The sequence below is a fragment of the Thermobia domestica genome, chromosome 12 (genome assembly GCF_964235325.1).
Source record: "Thermobia domestica chromosome 12, izTheDome1.hap1.1, whole genome shotgun sequence".
NCBI lineage: Eukaryota > Metazoa > Arthropoda > Insecta > Zygentoma > Lepismatidae > Thermobia > Thermobia domestica.
The window spans coordinates 148,266,223-148,293,889 of record NC_137465.1 but is presented as its reverse complement, the minus strand read 5'-3'; the positions used below and the strand labels follow the sequence as shown (position 1 = coordinate 148,293,889).

Here is a 27,667-nt window from a genome sequence, read left to right as displayed (position 1 = left end):
TTTTATAATGTTTCAGGTTGGCACCACTGGTTTCATATGCGAAAATGTCTGCTCCTACGAAGAAACGTGCAACAAGTGATGTAGTGGATAATATTGAAAATTCCAACTACAGTGATTCAGATTCGGATGATAGCTCAGCTGGTGATGAACAGGAAGAGTATACTGGCCAACAGGTAAAAAAGCGACAACTAATTAAAATAACTATACTTGCATGTGAACAGGCTCGGACTGGCCAGGGCAGGAGGACAGGAATCCCTGCCGGGGCCCTCTCTAAATATTATATATAGGCCTATATAGAATAATGAATATTGAATAACAGAAAGTAAGATAAACAATGTCTGCTGTGTTGTAATATAGGGCGTATGTTTAGCAGAAGGGGTCCAGCTGTTTTCTCTAAAAAATGTTACAATTTTGGTAATTTCTGTTCACAACCAAAATTAGGCGGTATATTTTTGGATTTGGAGGCCCAGAATATTTTGCTTAAATTTCGTGCTTTCTTGCCATTGTTAGTTTAGATTAGGTTTGGTTAGTTTGTTAGGTTTCCCGGTAGTTAGACTAAAACAGTGACTGGAACCAGTTTTCATAGAACCTTCAATTATCACTTAAATTCAGTAATCCGTGGTTCTCATAAAAATTTAGTAGGTTCTCTTTATTATTATATAATTCTGTAAAACTCAATGCGGAAATATCACATTCAACGCATCCTCTACGACTATCATGCTGGTGAATCACCGAAACCCGCATGTTACAAATAGTACCCACTTCTACATATCTTTTCCCGTATTGAACATAACTTTATTGCCAAACTTACACACCTAAACATCACATAAAAACTCCAAAACTATATTTTCTGCTTTTCATGGTTTAGGCTAGGTTTGGTTAGGTTAGGTTAGGTTATGCTAGGACTTAGTAATTACCCTTACGTAACATCAACTCATTTCTCCTGTAAACATTTTTTTTTAAATCTAATTTTGCCCCCAACTCAGTTTCAAAACTATTTCAATGAGGCTATAGTTATATAAAAAAAAAGTATGATTTCTTAATTAAAAAAAAATCTGCCCGCCGTAATTAGAATTTATCTCAAAACGGTACCTCACGCAAGGTACGTGCTTTTATATCATATGAGATGTTTTTCAAATATCGTCGTTCATGTATGTACCAAATGTAGTAGCTGACGCCCTTGCTTTATATGGACACACCTTAGCGCGGGTCCTGTGATTCGGTTAGATAGCATCCCGGCGGGAGCTCATGTGGTTCGGATTCTACGTTAATTAGTAAGTCCCGTCTCGTATAGCCTCGCTGCTGAAAGGGACGTTAAACTCAAAATCAAATAAACTCGGTTAGATAGCGTTCATACTTTTTAGTGGGCACTTATCAGTTGGTTTGGGCTTTTAAGTTGGTTCAATTTTTACACACTAGCTTGTATTCCATAGGTCCACACACTTTATTTATACTAAGCCCTTCTAAAGTCAATCTGTTCCGATTAATGCAGCTTCTTCCGCATGAATACTTCTTAAAACAGTAAAAACAGTAAAAATGCATGTCCTACTAAGAGAAGAGAATACTAAATATTTCATAAATGCAAGTAGGTCCCCTAAAATAGTATAGTATGCTTTATACTTGAGTTTTAATTATCATTCGGGTAAGCTGTTTAAAAGTAGATAGCACTTTGCTTAAACAATATCGTGCAGTGGATTAATTGTCGGCGACCAGCAAATGACACAAATCTATGTTTTTTTTTTCGGTAAAATTAATCCACTTTCCGAGTAATGCATCATGTAATTGTGGCTTTACATTTTTTTCTTTTTCTTTTTTATACATTCTTGCATAGATTTTCAATATGGATGCATAATAATGAAAACAAGATTATTCAGAGACGGTTATATTTCGTTAGTTGGTATTCAGAGACGAATTCTTAAGAAAGCAGTTCGTTGTCGTTGGTGTGTTATATTGTTATTTTTAAATTGTTAAAACAAATTCAAATATTTATGAGCATTATTAAACATTATAAAAAACATACATGTATACACCCTATAGTTTTTCTGTAAACTTCAAAATAACAATAGCTAGTAAAATTTTAGAAAATCAATAGATTAAAGGTAAGGAAAGGTATTTAATGAATATAAATGGGAATTAAGTATATACCGGACTATACTGTCTTTACCTAAAGCCATATTGTTTATAATCGAAATTGGAATTTTGTACTTTTGTTGTCACTGGAAGTTAGGAAATTACTTGACTCATTCATAACAGGTCTTTCCCATGCACTTATGAACGTCAGATTAAATTAGATAAAGGTCTGCGTTAGTACTTTTAGTTAGCGGCTTTTGGTGTAGGCCTAATTTATTGAATGTTAACCTGCGGAGGTTGACTAGAAGTCACTGTATAGCCTAAATGTAAAGTTTAAGGTGACGACCATAAACATGAAAATATTTTATGTATAATTTCCTTTCTTTATTATTATATTGCATTTTTATTGCAGTGGATAAGGACAAGATATGGAATTCTAAGTTAGGTTGTTGTCTAAATAACTAGTTTAAAATGGAAGACATTTCAGCTACTCTTATTCTTTTTAGTTTTCTTAGGGTTTTTTTTTATATATATATATATATATATATATATATATAGTTGTAATGTATGATGCTGCTCACAATATAGATGTACTTTTCTTTTCGTGTAAAATGTATCCTTCCGTAGGAAGTTTTCTTGCAGTTTAATTTATTACACTGATAACTGTACAATACTAAAAGCATCCCTTTTTAAATGATTAGTGTTTCAGCATTTAGTGCGGGGACCTTGATTTCTTAGCTGGTAGGAGTTCTTGTGGCTTAGATCTGACTTAGGTTTTTTACCTCATATATGTTGGTACTGAAATAAAACCTAAAACTGATGCTAGTAATTGGTGAACTATTTCAATATCTTGAAGACAACTAAACCGACACTTAAGAGACCAAACAAATAAAGTTTCTAATCGATAATATTGTGGAACTGATGTAATAAATTTTGTATTTAACAGCCTAATATTGTTTATACTTGTTACAGGAAATACAAGTTGAATTCGAAGGCAGAGTACCAAATGATGCAGATTTTCATGGTATTAAGCAACTTCTTCACCAGTTGTTCCTTAGAGCTCATATCAATATTTCAGAGCTTACGGATATAATAATCGGACAGAACTATATTGGCAGTGTTGTTAAGGTATGTAATTGTGAAGTATCCTGAAGTGTGTTTATGTATATAAAAACGCTAATGTAGTATAGCGAGGTTTTTAGATTTTCGTTTTAGCATCGTAAACTCCTAAATAAATTTAAATTTGCATCGCAGTTTGCAAGTTTTGTATCGCATTTTCGGCAGTTAGGAAATTATTGTCATATTTTACTGTTTTATGTGGATAGGAAATAATTTTAAAAAATATCAATAATAATAATAATAATAATAATGAAAAGCAACGCAAAGAAAAAGTAATGTCAGGTGTATTTTTATTACAACAAAACAATTAGCAAATCGCATGAAGGAGATTGCTAATCATTAGTTAAGATATTGTTGTTACGAATTTCCGTACTTCCATCAGTTATTTAATCTTTCTAAATTATAAATATAAATAACTTTTAACATTTGCGATCTAAAATTACCGTAATTATATGTATTGTGGCCATTTTGTTTATCTACAACGAAATTATGATCCATCGGATGAGATTGATGTCTTCTGTGGTGTTCAGTCTCGTCTTTTATGCAGAAATGTTGCTGACTGCTTGCATCTGCGTCACTTTCCGATTGTTGGTGATGGTGAACGACGTCTTCTTTGTAGCTCTCGTCTGAAGAATGTTTACATCAAGCATGTGATGTAGAAACTAAAGCGAATAATCACTTTAGCCCTAATTCGCAGATATATCAAGTTATTACAATAAACCTATCAACTTCAGATTAATATGTCATAACATTATACATACCAACTAACATCGATTTATTCCTTTTATTTACACAAACATATTCCATCTATATTCGTCCATTTCGTGTATACGTCCATAATAATCTTTTCCATGACAACATGTCATGTCAATAACAATGTTTTTTCTTTTAACTATATATAGGCTATATGCTTGATTATTGCGCCTCTGATCAGTATTGACAAAATAGGTACAGATTAATTATAATAAGAATATATCGTTGTATGAAATGTCGCCCAGAACGGGAATTCCGTAACAGTATTACAGTAAAGGAAAGAACCCTGGATATTTTCAAAACATTCACTTTTTGAATAGCCCTCGTACTAATTATTATTACATCAATCCTCGTATTAATTATTATTATTACATCAATATAAATATTTTTCTTTTCTCTTCTTTCTCCATATATATATATCAATTCATTTATAATAACATTTTTCTTTTATTACTAATTACATATCATAAAACGTCGATTCATTAAAAATATCATTTATGGGTCTATTCAAAATTATAACTAATTGATGACTTACGCAGAGTTACTAGTTAGTTGTTCCTCTTTTACATTGAACGATAACATCCATATACAAACAATATTATTTATAATTAAGATCGTCATCTTATCAAAACAACAACAAGATCAGAAGGCAATAATTACATTTAAAGGCTTCAATTTAAAATCAATGTCATAGATTTCAAGTTAACATAATCAAATCTCTTTTGAACATGTAAAGTAAAATAAAGGTAAACATAACACTGAAAGTTAGTACAAAGATAAAATAAATGAATCACATCATAACATGTTGCACATATATAAAGTCCAAATGAAGTACTCATAACACAACTCGTAACATCCAAGAGAATAGATCAAGAATTGTTAGCCAAGTTTAGTTTAGTTAACACATCAGGGTTGACTAAAGTTTGAACTAGCTTCAGCCATTTCCAACTTTAATCCGATACTTATTTTCCTGTTCTTGTTCTACCTTTTCACTACATCGCTGAAACTTCTGATGAAGCCCAACTCTAGGTGAATCTACAATAACAAGTATCTTCTTTCCAGCTACTTTCTCCACTACGGTGGGCAAAATACCTTCAGCTCGTCCAACAAAATACTCCCTGTTTGTGATGACATTCTTTACAACATTGGCTCTTGTATCTTCAACTGACTGGTTGGACATTTCTATGCCAAGAATTTGAGTACATTTCTTAGCAAGAGTAAATCCAATTCCTCCAGCGGCACAACACACATCTATCAAGGAAGTTTCTTCGTCAACTTCAACCATTTCCGCGATGGAAGTATAAAGCTGCTCGGCTCCCGAGGTATTCACTTGAAAATCAGAATCTGGAGATAATCGGAAACTCATGTCACAGATAGTTTCTTTCACATATTCTAACAGCTGCAGAGGTGGAGGTTTCTCACCTTCTTCCTTTTCAGTGAAGATCTGGAAATAGAGCGATGTTACATTCAAGCTGTTTCCTTCTCTGTTTTGGAGATAATAATCTTTCAAATCATCCTTAATTTTTCCTATAGGCAAACGCCTCAGAAAATCTGCAAGTCCTTTATTCTTCTCTTTTCTTTCTTCTGTCCAACCTGCTAAATCCAGATTTCTTCTCAGCAGCAAATCCGTCACTCGCGTGAGTGAAGATTTTATTTCTTCAGTCTTCTTCTTCAACTGTTCTCCATAAGTAACATCCCACAAAGGTATTGTAGCCTGTTTTATTCTATCTTCTACAAGTAACCCAACTTTCGCCTTTTTAGAATCCTTATCATCAGACTTTTCCAATTTTCGCTTACGTTGATCAGTTCCGGCAACTTCGGCTGAAAGAACTCGCTTCTTCCAACTGTATCCATTCAAGGTCTTTACTGCCTTCTGTTGGTCTTCTTCAGTTTTGAAGATCAAATAAATCCAAGAACTCGCTCTTTTCGGTGACCTAATAGTATGGCTTCCCAACTTCAAATCGTCTGTCAACAATTTCTTCAATTCCCCTAACCTGTATAATCTCGGCAGACCTTTCACTTCAATTTTGAATACGCCTGTATTCACTTCAATTTTGAATACGTCTGTAGTAGTAGTGGTGGTGGTCTCCTTGGCCGGAGATGATGGTTCTTCTTTAATTGCAGCATCTTCCGCATCCCAATTCACCACAGGTTCAGTTGTTTCGTTTACATCCTGTTCTTCAATATTTTCATTTCGTCCATCGACCTTCTTCTGACCTTCTTCCGGTTCTACTTTCATATTCACACCAGTACCATTCACTTTTTCAATCAACACTTGCAAGTCCTCTTTCAAATTATGCTGTAACCGATCGAAATTTTCATGGATACCCTGAACTCTATCTGCAAGAGACTTGTGTTGGGTCAATATTTGCTCGAACTTTTCATCATTTGATTTCTTCATATGCTCCAGCTTCTCATCATTCGATTTCTTCATATGCTCCAGCTTCTCATCATTCCATTTCTGTATCTGTTCTAGCTTTTTATTGTATTGTTCGGATTTAGCATCTAGTAGTTGACTAATCATATCAATAAGATTAGAATGGGAACGTTCGGACACAGTTACGGCATTTCCAGACATGGTTTCAACTAAAGTACTGGGCACTTCTTCAATCTCCGAATCCTGCATAATTCCAGTTCTTTGGATTTTCTTTCCACTTCTCAAAGTAGTGAAACTCATAAAAGGTAAAATATGCACATAAACTCCGTTCTTACTATCCTTCGGAACTAAAGGTTTTCGGTATAGTCCCGGGTCTACGGCACCAGATAAAGCGAATAATCACTTTAGCCCTAATTCGCAGATATATCAAGTTATTACAATAAACCTATCAACTTCAGATTAATATGTCATAACATTATACATACCAACTAACATCGATTTATTCCTTTTATTTACACAAACATATTCCATCTATATTCGTCCATTTCGTGTATACGTCCATAATAATCTTTTCCATGACAACATGTCATGTCAATAACAATGTTTTTTCTTTTAACTATATATAGGCTATATGCTTGATTATTGCGCCTCTGATCAGTATTGACAAAATAGGTACAGATTAATTATAATAAGAATATATCGTTGTAAAACACATGGTTACATCTAGCACGTGGTTTGAAAACACGTGGAACTTTACAATATTCATAACAATCGATTAATGCTCTCAGATTCGGAATTTTTCCATTCAGTTTTACATTAACTTCCACAGTTCAAAAAGTTCTTATTATATAGTAGTAAAAGTTTTTAATTTTAATCGTTACTCTTTTCCTACATTAATTTTTAAATTAATCTCGTTATTTTTTATGAGCTTTAGCTTTATATTTTAATACGTTAAATTTTTCCTTAATTTCTCCAACTATGGAAATGAAATCTTTAAGTTTTACGTCCGACGATTATGCCTGTTAGGATAAAGGAGACGGTGATGACGAGAAATGAATGAAATGGTGGAATGAAGAAAGTGGAAGGAAACGGGAGAATCCCGAGAAAACCCGCGAGTACGGTGTTTGTCCACCACAGTCCACACGGTGCGAGCTGGGATCGAACCAGGAACCCCAAGCACCGGAGGTGAGCGCTCTACCACTGAGCCACCGCGCCCCCCTTCTCCAACTATGGATGGCACATTAATAATGTTGCGGCATCATTATTATGACAAGATCGACGGGAAATAAGTGAACCACTTTGCCATTCCCATACAAATGGCAAGAACTTCTGCGTAAGCATAGAGATATTGCAATGATTTATTGAGGCAGATGAGACTTAAATAACAAATAATGACAGCCAACTTATCCAGATATATTCATTTCGGTTGTACCAGATGTTCTTTTTTTTTTTTTTTCTAGCTTGTTTCCATGTCTGTGAATCGTGGAGTCCCTTGTATCATGTTCGGGAACAGATGCTATAATACTAGACAGTCGAAGCCATGATTCGGATATTAATCGTATTAGCAGGTTATTTATAATGATTTCAAGAAACCAGACATAAACAAGTGAGTTTTTGCCACATTTCTGAAACTTCGGCAAACTTTCAGTCTATGTGAATTCAATATTAAAACAATAAATAGTGGATCTGTAGCTACCGGCTGCAATAGAGACATAATGTAAGAGATGGAATCTGCTTTTCGTTATCTATTACCGTTTCTTACTATGGCGATCAGCGTTGAAAGCCATCACTTCCGGCTGACATACAGTAATAAAGGTTTAAATGGAAGTTATTCTTGAATTTCCTCCATCGTTTCCGAAAGACTGCTTTTCGACTTCAGTTACCGTTTGTACTTTGTGGAGATCAATATTGAAACCGGAAGTAATTGTAGGTTTGTCAGTTCCGGTTTTAATAGAGAAATGTAGAGATATATACGGGTCGAAATGGTATCTTTCTCTAAGAAACAGTTCACTTCAAAAATCGTTTCTCGAGCGCTATCTATTACCTTTTTCTTTGCTGTGGCGTTTAAGGTTGAAACTGGAAGTGCTTGATTTTAACTACCTCTGATTTGAATAGAGTATTGACGGATACTGAACCTATTCTCGGCACACTGAATCGATTCCGCAAATAAGTTTGCTCTTTGGAGCTTGATGTTGAAACCGAAATTACTCGTAAGTTTCTACCACTTCTGATTTTAGTAGAGTGTGATACTGGTGGAGATGGTATCTTTTCTTCAGACGTTGAAACTGTTTCAAAAAAGCTACTTGTTGCTATTATTATTGTTTTTGTTCTATGGTAATCAGCGTTTAAACCGGAAACGGTAGTTTTCTACCACTTCTGGTTTGAATAGAGTGTTAACGGAGGAGATGATGCCAAATCGATTCCAAGAAACTACTTCTTGATATCCCTTACCGTTTTTGTTCTATGTGGGTCAATGTTGAAACCGGAACTGGTTGATTTCGAAAATGCTGGAAATAGAACCTATTCGTGAGACGCAGAATCGATTAAAAAAAAAAAAAAAAAAAAAACGCTTCTCTATATCACTTATCATTTTGCTGTGATACCTGTCAACAAATAGACATACATAGCCGTTCTATAAGACTTCTAATATCTATGTATCACATAATTCGGAAATCTGAAAATTAAATAAATGAAATTTAGTCTAGTTTAATGATAAGTTGCAACTTACATTTGATTTCATAGTTACACTTCGTCTTCAATACGTACAACCTTAATTTCTGCTGAGAGCACATTTATTTGACATTGGCCCACTATTATGAGAACAAGTAAGGACTCACTGAATAAAATGTAGCTAATAGTGGATCAAAAAATTGGGGTAATTTAAGATACACGTGAACTCTAAAGTTTGTAATTCCAGTAGGCTGAAAGGAAAATGATAAATGAGGTGAAAGATTTGCGGTAAATAATTCGTGGAGTTAAGAAATGAAACGAAGAGGGAATACTTCCCCTCATAGACACATACAACATACAGGGGGAGTTTCACATCAAAAACTTCTAGGGGATTTTCTGGAATCGGACTTGCGACTCAGCACTCCGAAGTGAGCAGTCCAAAACTGATTTATCGTATATACTAACGTATGCCAACTTATTGGACCGAAATCCGGGCGTCGACATACACAATTTATATCCACACATAACTCATGTAATAATAACCATATTAGCATGGGGACAATCTAAAATGCATTCTCAATAATAAACTTGACCATTTAATTTAGGTAGAGCGGTTAATGTGTTAAGATGGATAGTTACGATTGCATAAATAAAAATAGAGATGTCAGATCAGATAATTACCCAAACTGGTGCTTTGGCCTTACGTCAAAATCAATAATATAACTTGTCATATTGAATTTAGAAGTTAGGTTATGAATTGAATGAATTTGGTAACGAAGTTGAATAATAGAAGTGTGTTATCAATTTGTAACCAGCATGTACTCACCCAGATTTTGATCAGTGAAGATTTGAGAGGTTGATCCTTCTTCTTTGATGGTCACTTCAAAATTCTCTCGAGTTCACTACTATTTTTTTTTTCTACCTACCTTTTCTTCCTAGTTTTTGGTGGCGTCATTTCTTCCGCTTACAATTACATTTTCAGAATTACCTCATAACTTGAAGTAGGAAGTGTTTGTTATTGCCTTGATACATTGCTACAGAACATAAGTTATATTTCCTATTAAAAGAATGTTTTATCTAGACATAGTTTTGAATTGTTACGAGACTTCCTTAATTTCTTTACACGTGTTAACGACCTAACAGCACCAGATTGGGAATTGAGTTTTATTTGCATTTAAAATATGAAAGTTTACAAAATATTAATGTCAAAATTAATAAAATATTAATCGCCCTTTACCAAATCGCTTCAGTCATATTACAATACAAATTATCTTACTCCCATGACCTTATGGAAAGTAAATGTTTATTTAATACTGAACATCATGAAAAATCATGTAGAATAACTTAATATTACGAGGCGTTCAAATTGATTATTAAATAATTGGTTGAGAGGTAAAATGGAGGATATGAAAGTATGTCTAAGAAAACAAGCGCTTCAGTGAAAGTTTATCAGATTCATTTAAGATTTAATTTCATACTGATATGATCACTAATGTTATGGATATATCACGTTAAGAGGAATTCTAAGTCATGTTAGTTGTAAAATTTAGTTGGATGTTGGGATTGTAACTGATATTTTGTAACTAAATATGACTAACCTTATATTTAAATGTATTTGTTCCAGCGAAAATATTTTCGAAAGCTGCAGCGTCTTTCATCCTTTGTCACTCCAAGTACGAAAATCTAACACACGAAATTCACGTATTTATGGATCCTTCATTAAATAAAGTGTAAATTATAATGTAGTAGGCAACATACGAGTTGTGTTTCGGTTATTTAGTTATTGTGATATGCTGGCCAGCCTATCATAATTGATGTTTGAGTTTTGTGAGTTTCGTTTATTAGCCTGTATTTGGAGTGACAGAGGATGAAAGGAGCAGCGCTTTGGAAAATATTTTCTCTGGAATAAATACAGCGGCATTGTAAGTTTAGTCATATCATTTAGTTACTGAGAAAATACTGACGTAATTGTTATTTGAGAAAATATTTAAATTACAATCTTTTCTAAAATAACCGATTTCCATTTGGGGTTAGTGATCATAGTGGGGTTATCTATCAATAATTTTATTTTTGTGGGTAGTAAACAATGATAAATTGGTTTATACTCTTTTTTTTTTTTTTGCAGCAAAGCGAGTTAGATTACGAAAGTGACGACGATGATGATGATGATACTACTGATGATGTGTTTGGAGTTACATCAGTGATCAATATTACAGAAAAACAGGTAAGTCTTCTCACAGTGTCTGACATTTTGAAATTTGTTCGAATCATAACGTTGTAAAAAGATAATTCACAAGATTTGTTTTTCTCTGTTTTATTTAATATCCAACTGGCATACAAACGAACAAAATGAGATGTACTAGCAGTTGACTTCAAGAAAAATTGCATGGGTACGTTTGATAGAAGAGGAAAACATAAAACGTTTGTTGTATTATAGTATGTAGATATATTATAAAACTATTTTCTCAGTGAATCTTACAAGTATAATAGTTATCAGGGTGGATTGATTTAAATCACTTGATTTTTTAAAATAAAAATCGTTGATTTAAATCAAATTCTGAAATAATTTAAAGTGAAAATAAGTAAAGTCCCGTTTCTGTTCTGTTATTTCGATTATGGAAGATGATAATCATAATACAGTGAGACTCAAATGTACAGTATGTACAGCATAGTATGAAAATAAGTGTCATGCAGAGGATGATAGGGAAAATCCCGTTTTGAACGGGTAACAGGGCAATCCTGTTCTCTTCTCTTCGTAACATAGAGTTTATATCGTAAATCGTTAACTGTTCCAACGGGGAAATCACCATCGACATTTAAGACGAAGATTATTTTGTGTGCATGTCTATATATTTGTTCCCAGATAATAGGGCGTATTTAGAAGTGTTCTATCCCCTCTCCGAAATTTTTTAGATTTTATAACTAGGCAAAATTTATGTATTTCGTGCCGCAAGCTAGTTACCATTTCCTTAAAAATATGCCCCTGCCAAATATCAGTAACTTTTGTGGAAAAAAAGTGTCACTGATAAGCGTTGCTGTACTTTCTCCTTAACGCTTAACCTTTTAAATTATATCACCTATATTTAGGTGATAGGATAAAATCTTCATTATTCGATTAAAAATGTACCAATAAAGCTTTTTACTTCCTTTTTTTAGGACTGAAGGCATTATAGAGCATGTTAAAAATGCCTTCACGCCTCTCTGCGTCGAGACATAGGATGTAATGACGTCATAAATTTAAAAAAATATTTTTTTGTTGTGCCTATTTTTATTATTTTTTGGCGGGTCTAGATTTTGCATTCAGAAGACTGAAATTCTGCACACTCGGTCAGTGCACCCTTAGTATTTTTCAGATCTCTGCGTGAAAACAGGGGGGTCCAGAGGGGCAAAAATGTTATTAAAAAAAAAAGAAAAGCTTTCTTCGCGATTTTCCCGCCTAAGATGGAGACATATGAATGGTACCATCTGAAAGGTTGTTCTATTCTGAAGAGAATGATGTACGAACCATGATCTTAGGATAAATAGGGATGTCTCAGGAAACTGTTACCTGAGATCCTGTTTTATACGGGATCCTGTTTTGTTACACAATACACACAAGTTATTACAATATATACATACATACATACATATATACATACGTAAGGAATATTCTTATCCCTACATAGCCGAATTTAAAAGGAAAACATTATATATGAAAAATAATAGTAGCAAAAATGACAGGAGATTATTGGAAGAGTGAGGTAATAGAATGACAAACACCCAGTGCAAAAAGTAGTCAAAACGAAGATTACATATGTAGTCCGAAAAACAAACATGTAAAACTTCCGAATTTACACCACTTTGTTATTCATACACTCGTACACAGGTGTACATTACATGGGGGTAAATAGTGATTAAATTAGCAGTAATAGATGAACAGATAACGTGGCGAACACAGAACAGGACCTATTGAGTACTGGTGTATACAAGCAGTGTTAATGGGAAATGATAAACAGCTCGGAGACGAAGTCAATGAGCCAATCGTGAATCTACCATTAACGGAATTACCGCTAAATAAAGTATGACATTTGATCGGAAAAAATCACGTAACAGTACAAGTATTACATGTCAGTGAGAAATACATCAAGGAGTCTAAACAAAAAGAAGTTGGGAAGGACGAGAACGTCATTGTGCGACAGGTCGAAGCTAATCTCTAATTAGATGCTCCAAAAAGTGTAAGAAGTATTAGAATATGCTACAGAATAGAATATATGTACCGCGACGGTCCAATGAGTGTTAATCAAACACCTACTCTACTCGATTACTTTGTAAGTAATTGATTACCTTGCGACTTCAATTCGCAAAATAGAGCTTTATGAACGTGTCCAATTGAGAAAACGAACCCAATACAGAGCTTTGTGAACGCGGCATACGGGCAAATTGAAAAATTCAGATTCCCGTATGTCTTTTAGATATTTTGTTTCTTCCTTAGTTCATATTTTCTGGTTGCATAACAAGCCTACACGAAAATCTTAATAGTACATTGTGTCTCAAATTAATGTATTCATTCAGTCTTTAAAACAAAATATCTCACTATATATGTAAAAAAAAAAGTAGATATATAATTTCTGTGGTGTTGTGCAGTCAAAATGGCCATCTTCTGCCACAGTACATCTTCGACACGACATAGAACAGAGCGACATACCAACTATTTGTTTCTAAAGGTATAACATCACGTGCAAGCTAAATTTGCTCTTTCAGATCTTTCATTGTTTCCAAGTTCTCGGCGTACACTCTGTACTTTATAGTTCCGCGAAGGAAGAAGTTTAAGGGGAAAGGGGGGATTGAACAGATTGAGGTGGATGCTGTTCGTTGCTTTCTCTCCGTCCTATCCATCTCTCAGGGAATATGCAATCGAGAAAACCCTTTACATGGAAATGAAAGCGGGCTGACACCCCATCCTGTTGAAGGTACTATCATTGTCAAAAAAGTGTTTACTTTGAGCTATACAGCATCTCTATCCACCTATCGGTTTTGGTTAGTGAGATAATCTGTTTTAAAGAGAGTATACATTGAAACACCTTATAATAATAACGAACTGAAAAAAGCTCTCTCTCTCTCTCTCTCATATATATATAGTGTGTGTGTGTGTTTCAAAATAACACCGACAACGTTTGGGAGGTGATTCCTGACACCAAAATAAGACAAAAAGTATAGGCCATCCTGGGTGCACAAATGCTTCCTTTCGGAGTTACAGGCTGCCGAAAACATGAAAAAATGATTTTTAAAGGTCCATAGCTCCAAAACTATGGGACCTACCATAGGCGGATCAAGACTTCACTTAGGAACTATTATGTGCCCTATCAAATATCCAAGTTTCAGAATCCTGCGGTACTTCCGCAACAATTTTTATGGCGGTAGTTAGAGAGTACGTCATATTATATACCCGTAGTCAAACTGCCTCTATAAAAATTGTTGTGGAAGCATCTGAGGATTCTGAAACATACATTTTTGAAGAGGGCACATAATAGTTCCTAAGTAGTCTTTACCCAACTACGGTAGGTCCCATAGCTTTGGAGCTATGGACCTTTAAAATTCATTTTTTTCGTGTTTCCGGCAGCATTTGTGCACCCAGAATGATCTATACTTTTTGTCTTATCTTGGTGTCAGGAATCACCTGTTGTGGGTGTTATTTTGAAACACTGTATATAGATAGATAGATAGATACATACATACATAATATAGGGTGGACCATTTATCTTGATACCTCCTTATAACTCGTAAACTAATAGATAAAAAACATTGAAATTGTGTGTCATGCAAATATCGGCAGAGGAACATTGTTTGACATATTTTGTGATAACACCAGGTTAACAGTCTTGTCAACCAAACATAGTTATATATATATTCAAATGGCACTACGTCAGGTTATTGCATATTTAAAATCTACATGTTAAACGAAAATTTAGAAATATTGAAATTTTGGTGGCCTCTATACCAATAACAACGCAATGAAACGGACTGGGCAATGCAGTTCCAAAGTACTTTAGTGTCTACCAGTATGATCATGATATGACGGATTTCGAATGAATATGAACAAATATACAAGGGATCGAATATTTGACTTTTTTCAAAAGCCTTTATTTCGCAAAACTGCTGAGATAAATACCTCATTTAATTGCATAGATGTGTTTCAATAAATGTAAATATAATAATGATGTTTACAATAAATTAAAATCTCAAACCGTCCTGGAGATACGGTAAATACTGGCAAAATTTGTAACACTGCTTAAAATTAATGTAATTCCAAGAATTTGTTTTAATTACACCTACTAAAAAGTATTCTTATAATGTCATAGAAGCAAAGTAAATCAAAAAGTGTTTTAAAAAGTTCCCACAAACACACCATTTTAAGCAATATATTAAATTTAACCATTTTTTTTTTTTTTCGTATTTTCGGAATAGTATGAGACATAAAATTGTCGTAAATGGTATTATGATATTTATGTCTATTGAAAACCATCTACGTAATTGAATGTAATACTTATCTCAACACTTTTCTGAAGTAAAGTTCTTGGAAAAAAAAAGTCAAATTTTTGCATTCATTCAAACTTCGTTTCTTCTCATTCGAGACACACAATATTTCAATGTAGTATTCGATACTAAAGTACTTTGGATGTGCGTTACTCCGTCTGTGTCACTTGTGTAATTGCTGTTGTAGAACCCTCCAAAATTCGATTGTTTTCCGATGTTTGTGACACTGTAGCGTCCTTGCAGCTTGCAACACTGCATAATAAATGTGATATTGTAAGATTTCATTTACGTGCAGATTTGAAATATTGTAATAACCTGACGTAACGCCATTTGAAAAAATATAACTTTATATTGAGTTGGCAACACTGTTAATCTGGTTGTATTGCCATGTATTCAGATAATTCTTCCTGTATATATTTGCATGGTACGAAATTTCAGCATTTTGTATCTATTAGTTTAAAAGTTACAAGAGCGTATTAAAATAATGTGTTTATTTAATGTATTTATGTATTTATAATCTAATTTAGTCAGTCTTATCAAAATTGTTTTTATTATTACAGAACCTCGAATGTGTCCAGCAGCTACGAAGTTTGTTGGTTGAACTCAGCGGTAAACATGCTACTGACCAAACAAACCAAATGATTCGAAATATTTTGGGTAACGATGCTCAGCCCGTTGGCCTTATAATCAATGAGAGGTTTGTCAACATACCAGCTCAGATTTCGGTGCCTCTGTTGGAAAATTTGAGGTAAAAATAATAATGAAATAAGTGGTGTGAGAGGTAGTTAGAAATTATATAAACTTCTTTTTATTTTTACATCAATGTATGCATGTTTACACTCCTAATTTACATAAAAGAGCAAATATTGTTATCTGTGTACTGCGCGAAGAGATATTGACAGTTAACTACAGTAAACTCTCGTAAAATGAATAGAAACAAAAAGTTTTAATCATTTACAAAAAAGAACGAAAACTCCATAACAATAAAAAAAAAAAAGAAAAAAAAAACGAGAATTAGGTCTCCTTCTCACTTTGGCCAGGATTTTTCAACAGAATGCAAAAAATTGCACAAAAATATGGCTTTAGGGTGGTCTTCAAATAAATAAACCAGAAGTTACTATGTAGACAGAAGAGAAAACTCTGGCATTTACGATGTTGTACGTACGTGTTACAAAACGTAGAGAAACATCAAAATTAGAGTAAAAGAACATATTAGAGACTAAGGACAAGAATCAAACGGTTTCAAGATTATCGAAACATCTCAGCATTCCATAAAACAAACCAACGTTATGCACAAAACTTCTTCGCTTATAGAGCATGTATACAAATCCTACTTCATCAGGACTAAGGACCCTAAATTAAACCTGGATAAAGGTAGCCGAAATAAACAGTGGAACTACATCGTAAATTATAGGAAACATTAAAATATTGTACTTACTGGACCGAACATCCAGCTAGCTCTATTCCAATTGATATGGAAACACTGCTGTTTCAAAAAAAGATAAGTTGTCATAAATTGTTCTGTGCACAATTTTCCAACTCTTAAAAGAGGAAAAAGGTATACTAATCTGCTTCGTTCCGACCTTAAGTGCAGAAGCCACCCTTTTTCCAGAACAAGAAGAAAACTATGAATTACGAAGCATCTCAAAGTAATCTAGAAAATATTGTCTACAAGAATAAGCAAACAGTAGAAAAACAATACCCCTTGACGCACTACACAAGTAACAATATTTGCTTTTCTATACGCGTTTTATTTATTTATTGTTTCAATTTATAATTGGCAATAATTGTATCTGTTCTAGAAATTGACAGTTTATCTATTTTTCTGAAATTCTGCCATCTTTCAAGCACGCCAACAAGTGAATACACATCTACCTTCGAGCATCTCTTTGAAAAGCTGTTTCGAAAATTGGAAGTATCTATGTAGGCTTTATCGCAGTCTTCTTAATTTTAAAACACTTCACATAACCGCACTACTCTGGTTAATTTCCTTTCTAAGTTCACGGGAGCGAAGAAATTAAAAATGGCTATCAGTCTTGGAGGAAATTATTTTAACTGTACAAATGAAAATCTGAATTCACATATTATGATTTTTACCATAATACGATGTAAAAATGTTACGATGATTTTCTCGTATGTTACTATGATTTTCTTTTATCTTACCAAATTGAGATGTTTACACAGTTCGAGCTTTAATTCATTTTTAAAAGCTCAGATTCTCATAAAGAATAAAGGCTGCTTTCTACAGTTTTTACAGTTAACATCACAATCACATGATTGTCAACTCTATTAAACGTGGTAATTGACTAAGCAGACGCACGAGTAAGGAAATAGTTCTGAATATTGAAAGCTGTCATCGCTGTTTCTTAGTTGAAGTATAGCGTCCCTTGTCAACACTATGTAAGACATGGGTCTACAGTTTAAAGTGGAATCGGAATCACCATAATGCATTCAGTGATTTCTTATCGGGAATCGAACCCATGACCACGTATACCAACGCACGAGCCACTAGGTTAGCGGAGAAGGAGCTTTCGTCGCATTGAAATTAGTGAATGCTAAAATTAAGAAATTGAAAGTGTCTCCTGGATGCCAATTGAATTACTTTCGTGTTATTTAATAGCATAAACCAAATAACGCAGTAAATAAAAGTTAATTAAACAGTGTATAAAAATTAGTGTATTGCTTTTGCTTTTCTAGGTGTCTCATTTTTTATTATTTTTTCTTAAAGCAAAGAAATCAGAAGAGCAAAAGAGAAGAAAATGCCATTTGACTTCAGTTATTACTTATGGATAAGTAAATTATATAAGACAGATCTTCAGAAGAAGAAGAAAAAGAAGAATAAAAGAGGTGGTAATATTCAGCAGCCAGATATTATATGGTCTAATCCAGAAGAGGAAGTGTTAAGTGAGGTAAGCTGGAGGCATTAAATATATTGCTTTATCATTTTATGTTACATTGAACTTCACCTTTAAGCTTTTCAGGACAGCAAACGAGATAATTATGTAAAGATGTGTGTTATAGTTCGCAACAATACTTGTATCCTATCAACAAAAAATAATATTGTTAATGGTGATATTATTTTCGAGTGACGATAGAACAAAAGAAATATATATGGTAACCGTGAAAAAAAAATCAAATTCGAAATTTCAAGGATATACACGTTTCATGGCCTATACATACGGAGAAAAGTATTTGTGAATGTCTGTTCATTCCAATGTCCGCACACTCGCTTAGAGGCTACATCGCTCAACGTATCCACACCTAATTTTAAACTTAAGATTTTTATAATATTCCCCAGCTTTTTAAAATCCTGTACCTAAAAATAAAAGTGTTTTAATGCAGAATCAAGACAATTTTCTTGAAAACGGTTCTAACAAATTTATTTATATTTCATATATCAATATTTGATCAGTGACCATATACTATGTCATTTTGTAAGAAAAATTCAAAACAGCTAGTTTGTTCTTGGACGATTTTCTCAAAACAGTTTAAGCCCATTTGATTGTTTTATTAAGAGCCCTAAAATATGGGAGAAGTAACTTTTAATTTGAAAAAGTCAACCAGAAGTAGTTAACGTTTGGAGGTGAGTTTCGTTAGGACGAAGTCCGAAAAGTCTTGTATTTTTGTTCATGTTTCAGTGATAATCGCATTATAACATTAGTTTCAGAAATTGGAGCGAGAAAGTTTAGTGCCGTGACCCTATCTTTTATTTTATGTGTAATCGTTTTTCCTTAAGTCATTTCTAGTCACTATGCTGCTGTACTTACAAGGGATCATAGGACGGATAGTTGTTACGTCTTTAAGTATAACAAAATATACAGACTTATCGGATAGTACATTTACCGGGGATTATCGGATTATCTCTGAATGTAAATTAGCGAGGAGACTGAAGGCCCATTTTCTTGTGTCAAACTCAATATAACTTATTCGCAAAAAATTAAAGGTAAATTGGGCTTAGGCATTAATAATTTGAAGTATTAAATTAAAGTTTAAATACCTTTGGCTTCCCAAATACTGCATTCAGTGTTCCGTACAAAATAAATAATAAAGAAAAGTTAATTACATACCGAAGGCCATAAATAAATACTACGGATTATCCTTTTTGATTCCATCAATAGTAGTTCGAAGTCTCCTTCATTCGTATTTTAATTACAACATAAATTAATATTCTGAGAACTCACAAAAATACACTATACCTTTTGCAAATGTGCCACAGATAAAAACACCTTTTTAAATAATAATAATAATAAAGAAAATTATTGTAATATGTATGCCCCATTATTTGTCATAAAGATTCGGTTACACTGAAAATAGTGGTATAAAAAAAAAAAAAAAAGGTGTAGCTCATTTGACCTTCTCACAGCACTGAAGAGCAGGTGAAGGTTCTACCCTAAGAAAATCACCTGCCTGCTGGATAAAATAGTGTGCGACATCTAAATGCAAAAACTAACAGCTTTTGTTGAGATGCTTGCTATTTGACTTTTTTTTTTCTTTTCTTTTCGAACAAATAATCATACAACATAGTCTTATGATAAACCGAATTCAAGATTCTAATGAATTTACAGATCTTATGGCCTCTACATGTTGGAAAGTTATTTTTGGCTATCATTAACTTGCATGAATTAATACCGAAGATGTAGACAGAGATGACGCCTAAAATGAAAAAAGCAAAAGATCTCAGCGGTAACACCAAAACACTTGCACAAATAAATAAAAGAGAATCTTCGTACTTTTCCAGTCACTAGCCCCTGGCGTAAACATATGAAATCTTATGGTTTCACTATATATATATATATAATACACAAATTGCAGACTTCAACTTGCTTACCAGCATATTACTGTACTTTTTCTGTTTATTGTTGACCCCTTTTCCAGGTAATATTCCAGGGTTGATCTTTATGAGTCCCAAAACATTGTGAGCATCACTTTCCCTGTAGAAAGTTTACTCGAATTTCTTCTTGACGGGAGATCCGCGGTGATTCCATTCCATGCTCTGGCGTTTGCTTTCTGGTTCAAAGTGATGAATCCACGTTTCATCTTATCTGATGATTCGCCTGAGAAACGCTTCACTTTCGTTAGCATACGGTACAGTAGGTGCTGACAGATTCTCACTTTCGCTTGTGCTCTTCATTGAGTTTATTTCGAACCAACCCCGCACAAACTTGATGAAAGTTGAGGCTGTTTTGCATGTCATATGTAGAACCATGACTAATCTGCATATGAGTTGTCACTTAATCATCAGTCACTTGTCTATTATTCAGAATCAAGGAACGGACTCGTTCAATAATATCATCAGTTGTTGCTGTAGCTGGATGCCCTGCTCTTTCCTCATTCTTCACGCTCGTTCGACCACTTTTGAACTGTTCAATCTACTGGTAAACACTCGCTGTGGCAACACATTGTCCCCGCATTGTGCTGAAAATCTTCTATGAACTTCCGCTCCGGGTACCTTCAGACCACAAAAAGCGGATGACAGAATGCTGATCTTCTTTGGTGCACACAAAGAGTGGCGCGACCATCTTTACTTCGCAACAGCGCAAAGTGGACTGATGTGATCACGTTGCAGCGTACATCAGGCGAAGTCAGCGGTGACACCTAACGTCTGGTGAGCACACAATGCCGTAGAGACAACCTGAAAATAAATAGACAAATGACTTAACCTTCATATATATGTATTATGTTGTATTACAATATGTACAAATTTGTGTTGTAGGCTAAGAATAATTTATACATATTTTGAAGTGGGATTAAAAATAAAGTATTGCATAAAAGGGAAAGTATATTTTGTGTATCATTTTGATACATTGCGACTCTTGTCATCATAAACAATACTGCATATTTCACGGAATTTCCATTATTTCAAATGTTATTTTTTTACTCATATTAAAAGCATTTTGTCACGGTATATTTTACATTTTTTTTACACGGTATATTTTACGTTTTCACGATATAATTTGTTTCATAAGCGTGAAACAAAATATCGCAGCACGCGTTATTCCGAGCACAAGCAACAGTTGAGCTGGCAGTCCCTAACACTTCCGACTTCTCGCTGAAGCATTCCATGTCCACTGTTATTAAAGCTTACCGTTTGTCTACTTTGGACCCACATTGAAATTAAAGCATCTGAGAATTCAGTTGAGGGCATGCATGGGAATTGTTCCCTATAGGGAATCCGTTCCACACCCATTATACATTGATGAGATATGCATTTTTGGGTTGCGTATGTATGACTTCCTTTACGCTGATATGAACTACCACTCCACGTTTTCTCGATTTCGAAATAGCGCGTATTGAAATTTAGCTTTGTGACGTTTTTGGACAGCCCTAGCCCCGAAATTATGCACTTTTCCCCACAGATCCATATGAAATGTTTCTCTTTATTTTGGTATGAGAAATTACATGTTACAGTTTATCGGTATAGTTCAATTAACATCCTGTATATATACACGGTGTCTCAAAAGTCCTCTGATATAGGGCAACTCTGTTATTGTCAGAGTTACAACAAAATGTAAGAGGGAAAACTGTCTCCAAATATAATGTTTTCAGTCTAAAGTGAGGGAATTTTTTGAATTGGATGAGCCGTTTGAGCTGTACACTCATATGAGCCTAATGTTAAATAAAAATGCCAACGTTGCATTTTTATTTAACATTGGGCGCATAAAGAGTATACAGTCCAAACGGCTTCTCCAATTTGAAAAATTCCTTCACTTTAGATTGAAAACATCATATTTGGAGATGGTTTGCCCTCTTACATTTTGTTGTAATATATATATATATATAGTAAATTTTAGTATTTTTCCGAAAGAAAACTTTCTCCGGCAATTCAGAATTTCCAAAGTTTTATATCAGTAAATATGATCGGTAACATGAAGAATTACCATTACAACGCAAGATTGTATTCTTTTTCTGTGTCATGTGGTTCGGATTCCACGTTAATCAGTAGGTCCACGTATCATATGACCTCGCTGCTGAACGGGACGTTAAACTCAAAATCAACTCAACTCTTTTTCTGTAGTATGCAGTACAAATTATGTTTTAAGTTCTTATAGGCGGTATGCGTTCCCCCATCTTTGGAAGGAATACTTGTAAAGTGCCCTTCTGTAAATGTGTACGCAGAAATTGATAACAGACTGTAGTCTGTTTCTGTTTTGTGGCTTTTTTTTTTTCGTTCGTTTACTTGTAAAATCTTGAATACCTATGCATATTAGAATTGTGTTAGATGTATGCGGTATCAGTATTGTTAGGAAAACACGTGGGGTTTGTTATGAAACATATAATATTGTTGTGAATATCTGTTACGAAATTTCGTAAATTTCGCTACACGTTTAATATTTTTTTCTTGAAATATTTTTTGGGATTTACATGTTTCCTTCTTTTACATATTTCAAACAATACCTGCAATATATTTCCTCGAGAAAATGAGTTATTTTCCTATATGTTGTTGAAGAAAAAAGTTTTGGACATGTACAGTCCGCAACAAAAAACCTGCAACATGAGCATGTAAGTTTATTGTGAAACTACGTCTTACAGCCCAGGGAATCAACATAACGTCTAAGTGGCACGAATCACATCAGGAGAAACCTCGGCGTCCTCCCCTGCACACTTATTTTGGAGCAAAAGACTTCGTCGTTTCACAATAAACTTACATGCTCATGTTACAGATTTTTGCTGCGGACTGTACTATAGACACATAAAGACTGGTTAGCTCATACGTTTGTTCAAAATAAATTTTGAATATAATATTTACCTATCTATTTCTATAAGTGGAGAGCTTTAAGGATCTGATTCGAAACGAGATTATAGATGGTCATTGAGGAAATAATTTGGTTTGAAAATAAAATAGCTTTAAATTTTCAGTCATATCTGTAGATATGTATATAATGCCACAGCGTGACCAACATTTCAATAAAAAATTGTTTGTAGATATATGATCAATATTAGACTTCCAAACTATGCCATGCATCGATATAGGGAGTCTTATAGAACGGCTATATGTCTGTCGATAAGTATCAGGGCAAAAGTGATTAGAAATAGCTAGAAGCTCTTTCTTTGGAATCCATTAGGCGTCCCAGGAATAGCTTATGTCTTTTCCTTTAACCCTCTAATCAGACCGGAACTAGTACAAAAAATCAACTATGTCCTGTTTTAACGTTAATCATCATAGCGCAAAAACGGCAATAGATAGCAAGAAATGGTTTTCGGCAGGCGCTTTAACGTCCCAGGAATAAATTGCATCCCTTTTCTCTCCACAAAAACCAGAAGTGGTATTAATTCATTACAACTTCCGGTACATTGATCATCAACGTAAAGAAAATACGGTAAGAGACGACGACGAGAAGTTTTTTAATTATCCAGTGTCCCAAGAATAGGTTCCACTTTTTTCCCTTAACTCACTAGCCAAACTGGAAATGGTAGAAATGAGCCATTTTCGATTTTAACGATCACTGTGTAGCAAAAACGGTAATACATAGCGAAAAGCGGTTTGTTGGTGTGAATTAAGTGTTGCAAGAATATATTCCGCTTCCGACTTTATTTCTGTTGTAACCGAGGCGATTTCAGTATTAACAGTCGCATACCAATGCTGATTTTACACTAATATTTACCAATGGGGGTCACTGACTGACTGACCCCAATATATTTCTGTACATTTGAATAGGAAAACGAATGTAAATATGTTTGCTAACACTCCGGACATTTGTAACATTCGCTTACCAATGCAATTTTACGTTAATACATACCAATAGGGGGGTGAGGGGTGTCATTTACTGACCCTTATTTCATTTCTATACGTTTTAAGAGGAAAACGAATTTAAATATGTTTGCTGGCACTACAAGCTTTCAAACAAACTGTAAAATCAACAACTGGACTCATGATGACGTCAAATAGCGTACTATGATGTCACTTCCGTTTTGCGAAAAAAACAATCAATCCTAAAACCAAACACAGTTTATAAAATTGGCCTAAAGTAACATAAACTAACCTTGTAGAATAAACAACTCTAAAGTAAAACAGACTTTATAAAGTAACCTATAGTAAGCTAAATTTATTTCCTTGGAACATTTTACACGTTTTTTTTTTCTTTCTTTCTTTTGTGTCGTTGCATGTCTTGTACTCACTTAGCACTACACCGTATGCAGGTTCTTTCCATCACCTGCTCTTCCTTTTTGGTATGTACTTGTTGCAATCAGTACATATCTTCATGTATTTTCTGTCTGTACTTCTAGGACAAAAGTAACATCGTTCTTTCTTCGGAATGTTGAGTACTGCATTTCTTGTCTTGCCACGGGGTTATGTCTGTACTGTCCCTCTGCTGATCGAACCTTGACCTTGATTGCACTCATACCCACAGAGTTCAATTGCAATTGTGTACTTCCTGTGCAGATCTGCTGCATTTGCCGCGCGCCTTCTTATATTTATATGACACAGTTCTCGAGCAAGTTGTTTCAAATAAAACTTCTTCCCTGAAATCTTCTTTGGGTATTTTCTTTTCCATTGATTGTTGGTTTCACGAAATAACGCGTACGTACGAGTTGTAGGCTACAGTGTCCACAAGGTTCCAAAATACAACCATGGGCCAATGTCGAGTTCCACGACGACAAGAATAACATCTTATGCACTTGTCAAGTGCATCCACACCTGCTTTCGTAGAATTATAGAAGAGAATCATGTCGGGCTTATCATCTGATAATTTCGTGTTATGGTGTTGTGTTGGAAGCACAATAACTACCTTTTTTTTTCGGCACGTAGCTAACCAAAGTAGCGTCTTCACTAAAAGCAAAACGAACTGTTCCTGGCAAAGCTTTTTTCAACGAGGCACGGCGTAGTTGAACAGGAACATCTCTTTTATCACTGCATACTGTACCCACCACTGTTATTCTTTTGCTGAGCAGTTCAGTTGCGAGCGGGACTGTCGTGAATTTCCGGTCCATGGTAACGTTTCTTCCAGATTGCTCCAACTGCCCATTCCTGACCAACCTCTTTACGATTTCGGGACCAATATTGAAATCTCTTTGTTGGCTTTCGACTTTGCCTGTGTAAGGTTCAGCAGCAAAACAATAATTGGAGATTGTATCGCATAAGAGGTTCGCTTCAATCCCGTATTTCTCGGGCTTTGTGGGGATGTATACCCTAAATGGACAACGGCCATGAAAAGTAATAAGTTCTTTGTCTAGTGTGACTGACTCACCAGGATTGTATAATGTTGGAAATTTGTTCACAACTATGTTCCACAGTTCTCTGATGGGAGCAAATTTGTCCTGTTGTCTTCGCACTTCACGTGTGGTGGCGTCGTCGAAAGGTATAGACATTTCAGTAACAGGAGCATTCTGTGTTCAGAAAGTGTTGCTCTATAAATCGGAAAATTCTCTTCGTTGAAAAGATGTCTATTTGTGTCTTTGTTCTGATGGTGAACACCACATTTCATTAGAATACCAATTAGGCCCAAAACTTCTTCCTTCTCAAATGGTTTTGAATTTTGAATAAACGAATCGACTGTTGTCTGTTTGATAGTTGAAAGTTTTTGGTTTGAGTGGGTTACGACCATGTCTAGAACATCATCGTCGAAATATGTCAAAAATGAGTCTTGTGGACTCGCAGGCTGTACTCCTTGTTTCGGCCCGGGTACTGATCGCATAACATTTGCAATGTGACGTCTCCTTGGATTGGCCAACGGCTGTGCTTTCCATTCCATTCCTGAAGGAGCCTTCATATCATTTCATGGCTGATCTATTTTGGCGTGAGGTCGTGGTCGTCTTCGCGTCGGCTGAACATTTCCATTGTTTTCCTCTTCCCGTTCTGATTTATTACTTTCTGTATCATCTTCTAATAACTCAAACACATTAGTATCAGTAGGCCTAATATCATGTGTTTCGTTAGCATCTGTAGGCCTAAAAACGTCTGTTTCACTATCTGAACTATCAAACACATCTTCGTGAATTTCTTCATTATCAGAATCTAATAAATGAACGATCTCACTGTCTGGAACTAGTCTGTCTTTTGGACATTTTACACGTTTACAGTTGATATTTATAATTACAAGTAACTTTCAATTATAAATTTGCAATGTAGCACCACTGTACTGTACTTCTTGCAATGCTACAATCAACTGAATCATATGCGTGGAGTTCAACACAATACGGTATACGCACGTGCTGTATAACGTATGCGCATGCGCCTACGTGTGCTCATGCGCACAAATAAGCACATACACGAATACATTGAAAACAACAATACGTATAGCCTACAATAAAATTTCCCCAGATAGTAAATTCGTAGCTCGTAATTCATAAAAAATATTATGTGACAAGCAAAATTTATTATGAGCAAATTTATTGATAGTTTGGCAACACTGATTAGGTCGGCCCAATTGATATGGTTGCTATCGAGTGCAATATACATTCACAATAAATGTCTGAAATGGACAAAGGAGATTTGCAACAATGGACAGAAATATTGTCTGGGGTCAGTCGCTGCTCCCCCCCCCCCCCCTCAATGGTATGCGATTGTTAATCTTCATAGGGCATAAACTATAAGAGGTAGGAAGATGGCTTCAGTGTCCCAAGAAAGTCCACCGTAGTAATTGTGCAACTAAACTCACTTGTATAATGCAGTTACATTTTTAAAAATCTGCTTTCTTAAGTAAGAAAGATTCAGTAGCATACTAACAAATATGTTTGTTTCTTTACAGGATGCTGAATGCCAGTTTGAGTTTTGTGTTAAGGATGAATCCGATACTGGATTAGGGGGTCAGTGGTTGGAAAGTGATGACGAAATGATACCATATAGGAGAGTGTTTTTATTCCGTGCAGATAAATTAGATAGCATTATTCAACGAATAAAAACCTTGGTTACGTAATTATAGAGTATGATTTCTTTTGTACAGGACGTAAAAATAAAATACCTGAACTTTCTATATGAGTGCATATAATTTGTCTTCGAGAATATCCTTTAGAATAATCTAATTTTAGTATGTACACATCTGGTCACGAAAAGTGGAACTGCCTTCTAGAGACTAAGTCCAAAAAGTTGAACGTAGATCTTTACGTATCGCCTTACAGGCGAAATCTGTTTTCCCTCTATTCTGTTAAGAGCAGTGTGCGTATTCTCTAATAGAAATAGATAATCTGAAGATTGCCTCCAATTAAATATTCAGGTGGCCTGTAGAA

General features: G+C 34.6%; 1 protein-coding gene across 1 annotated transcript; it reads left to right on the top strand.

Moving 5' to 3' along the window:
* The first annotated feature begins 17 nt into the window (after positions 1–17).
* LOC145666726 (protein BCCIP homolog) lies at positions 18–27,414 on the top strand. The gene is made up of 6 exons (XM_081734251.1): positions 18–173; positions 3,043–3,198; positions 11,115–11,213; positions 16,063–16,250; positions 18,231–18,411; positions 27,190–27,414. The coding sequence occupies exons 1-6, from the start codon at positions 45–47 to the stop codon at positions 27,355–27,357; spliced, it is 921 nt and encodes a 306-aa protein (XP_081590377.1). The 5' UTR covers positions 18–44; the 3' UTR covers positions 27,358–27,414.
* The last annotated feature ends 253 nt before the right edge of the window (positions 27,415–27,667 follow it).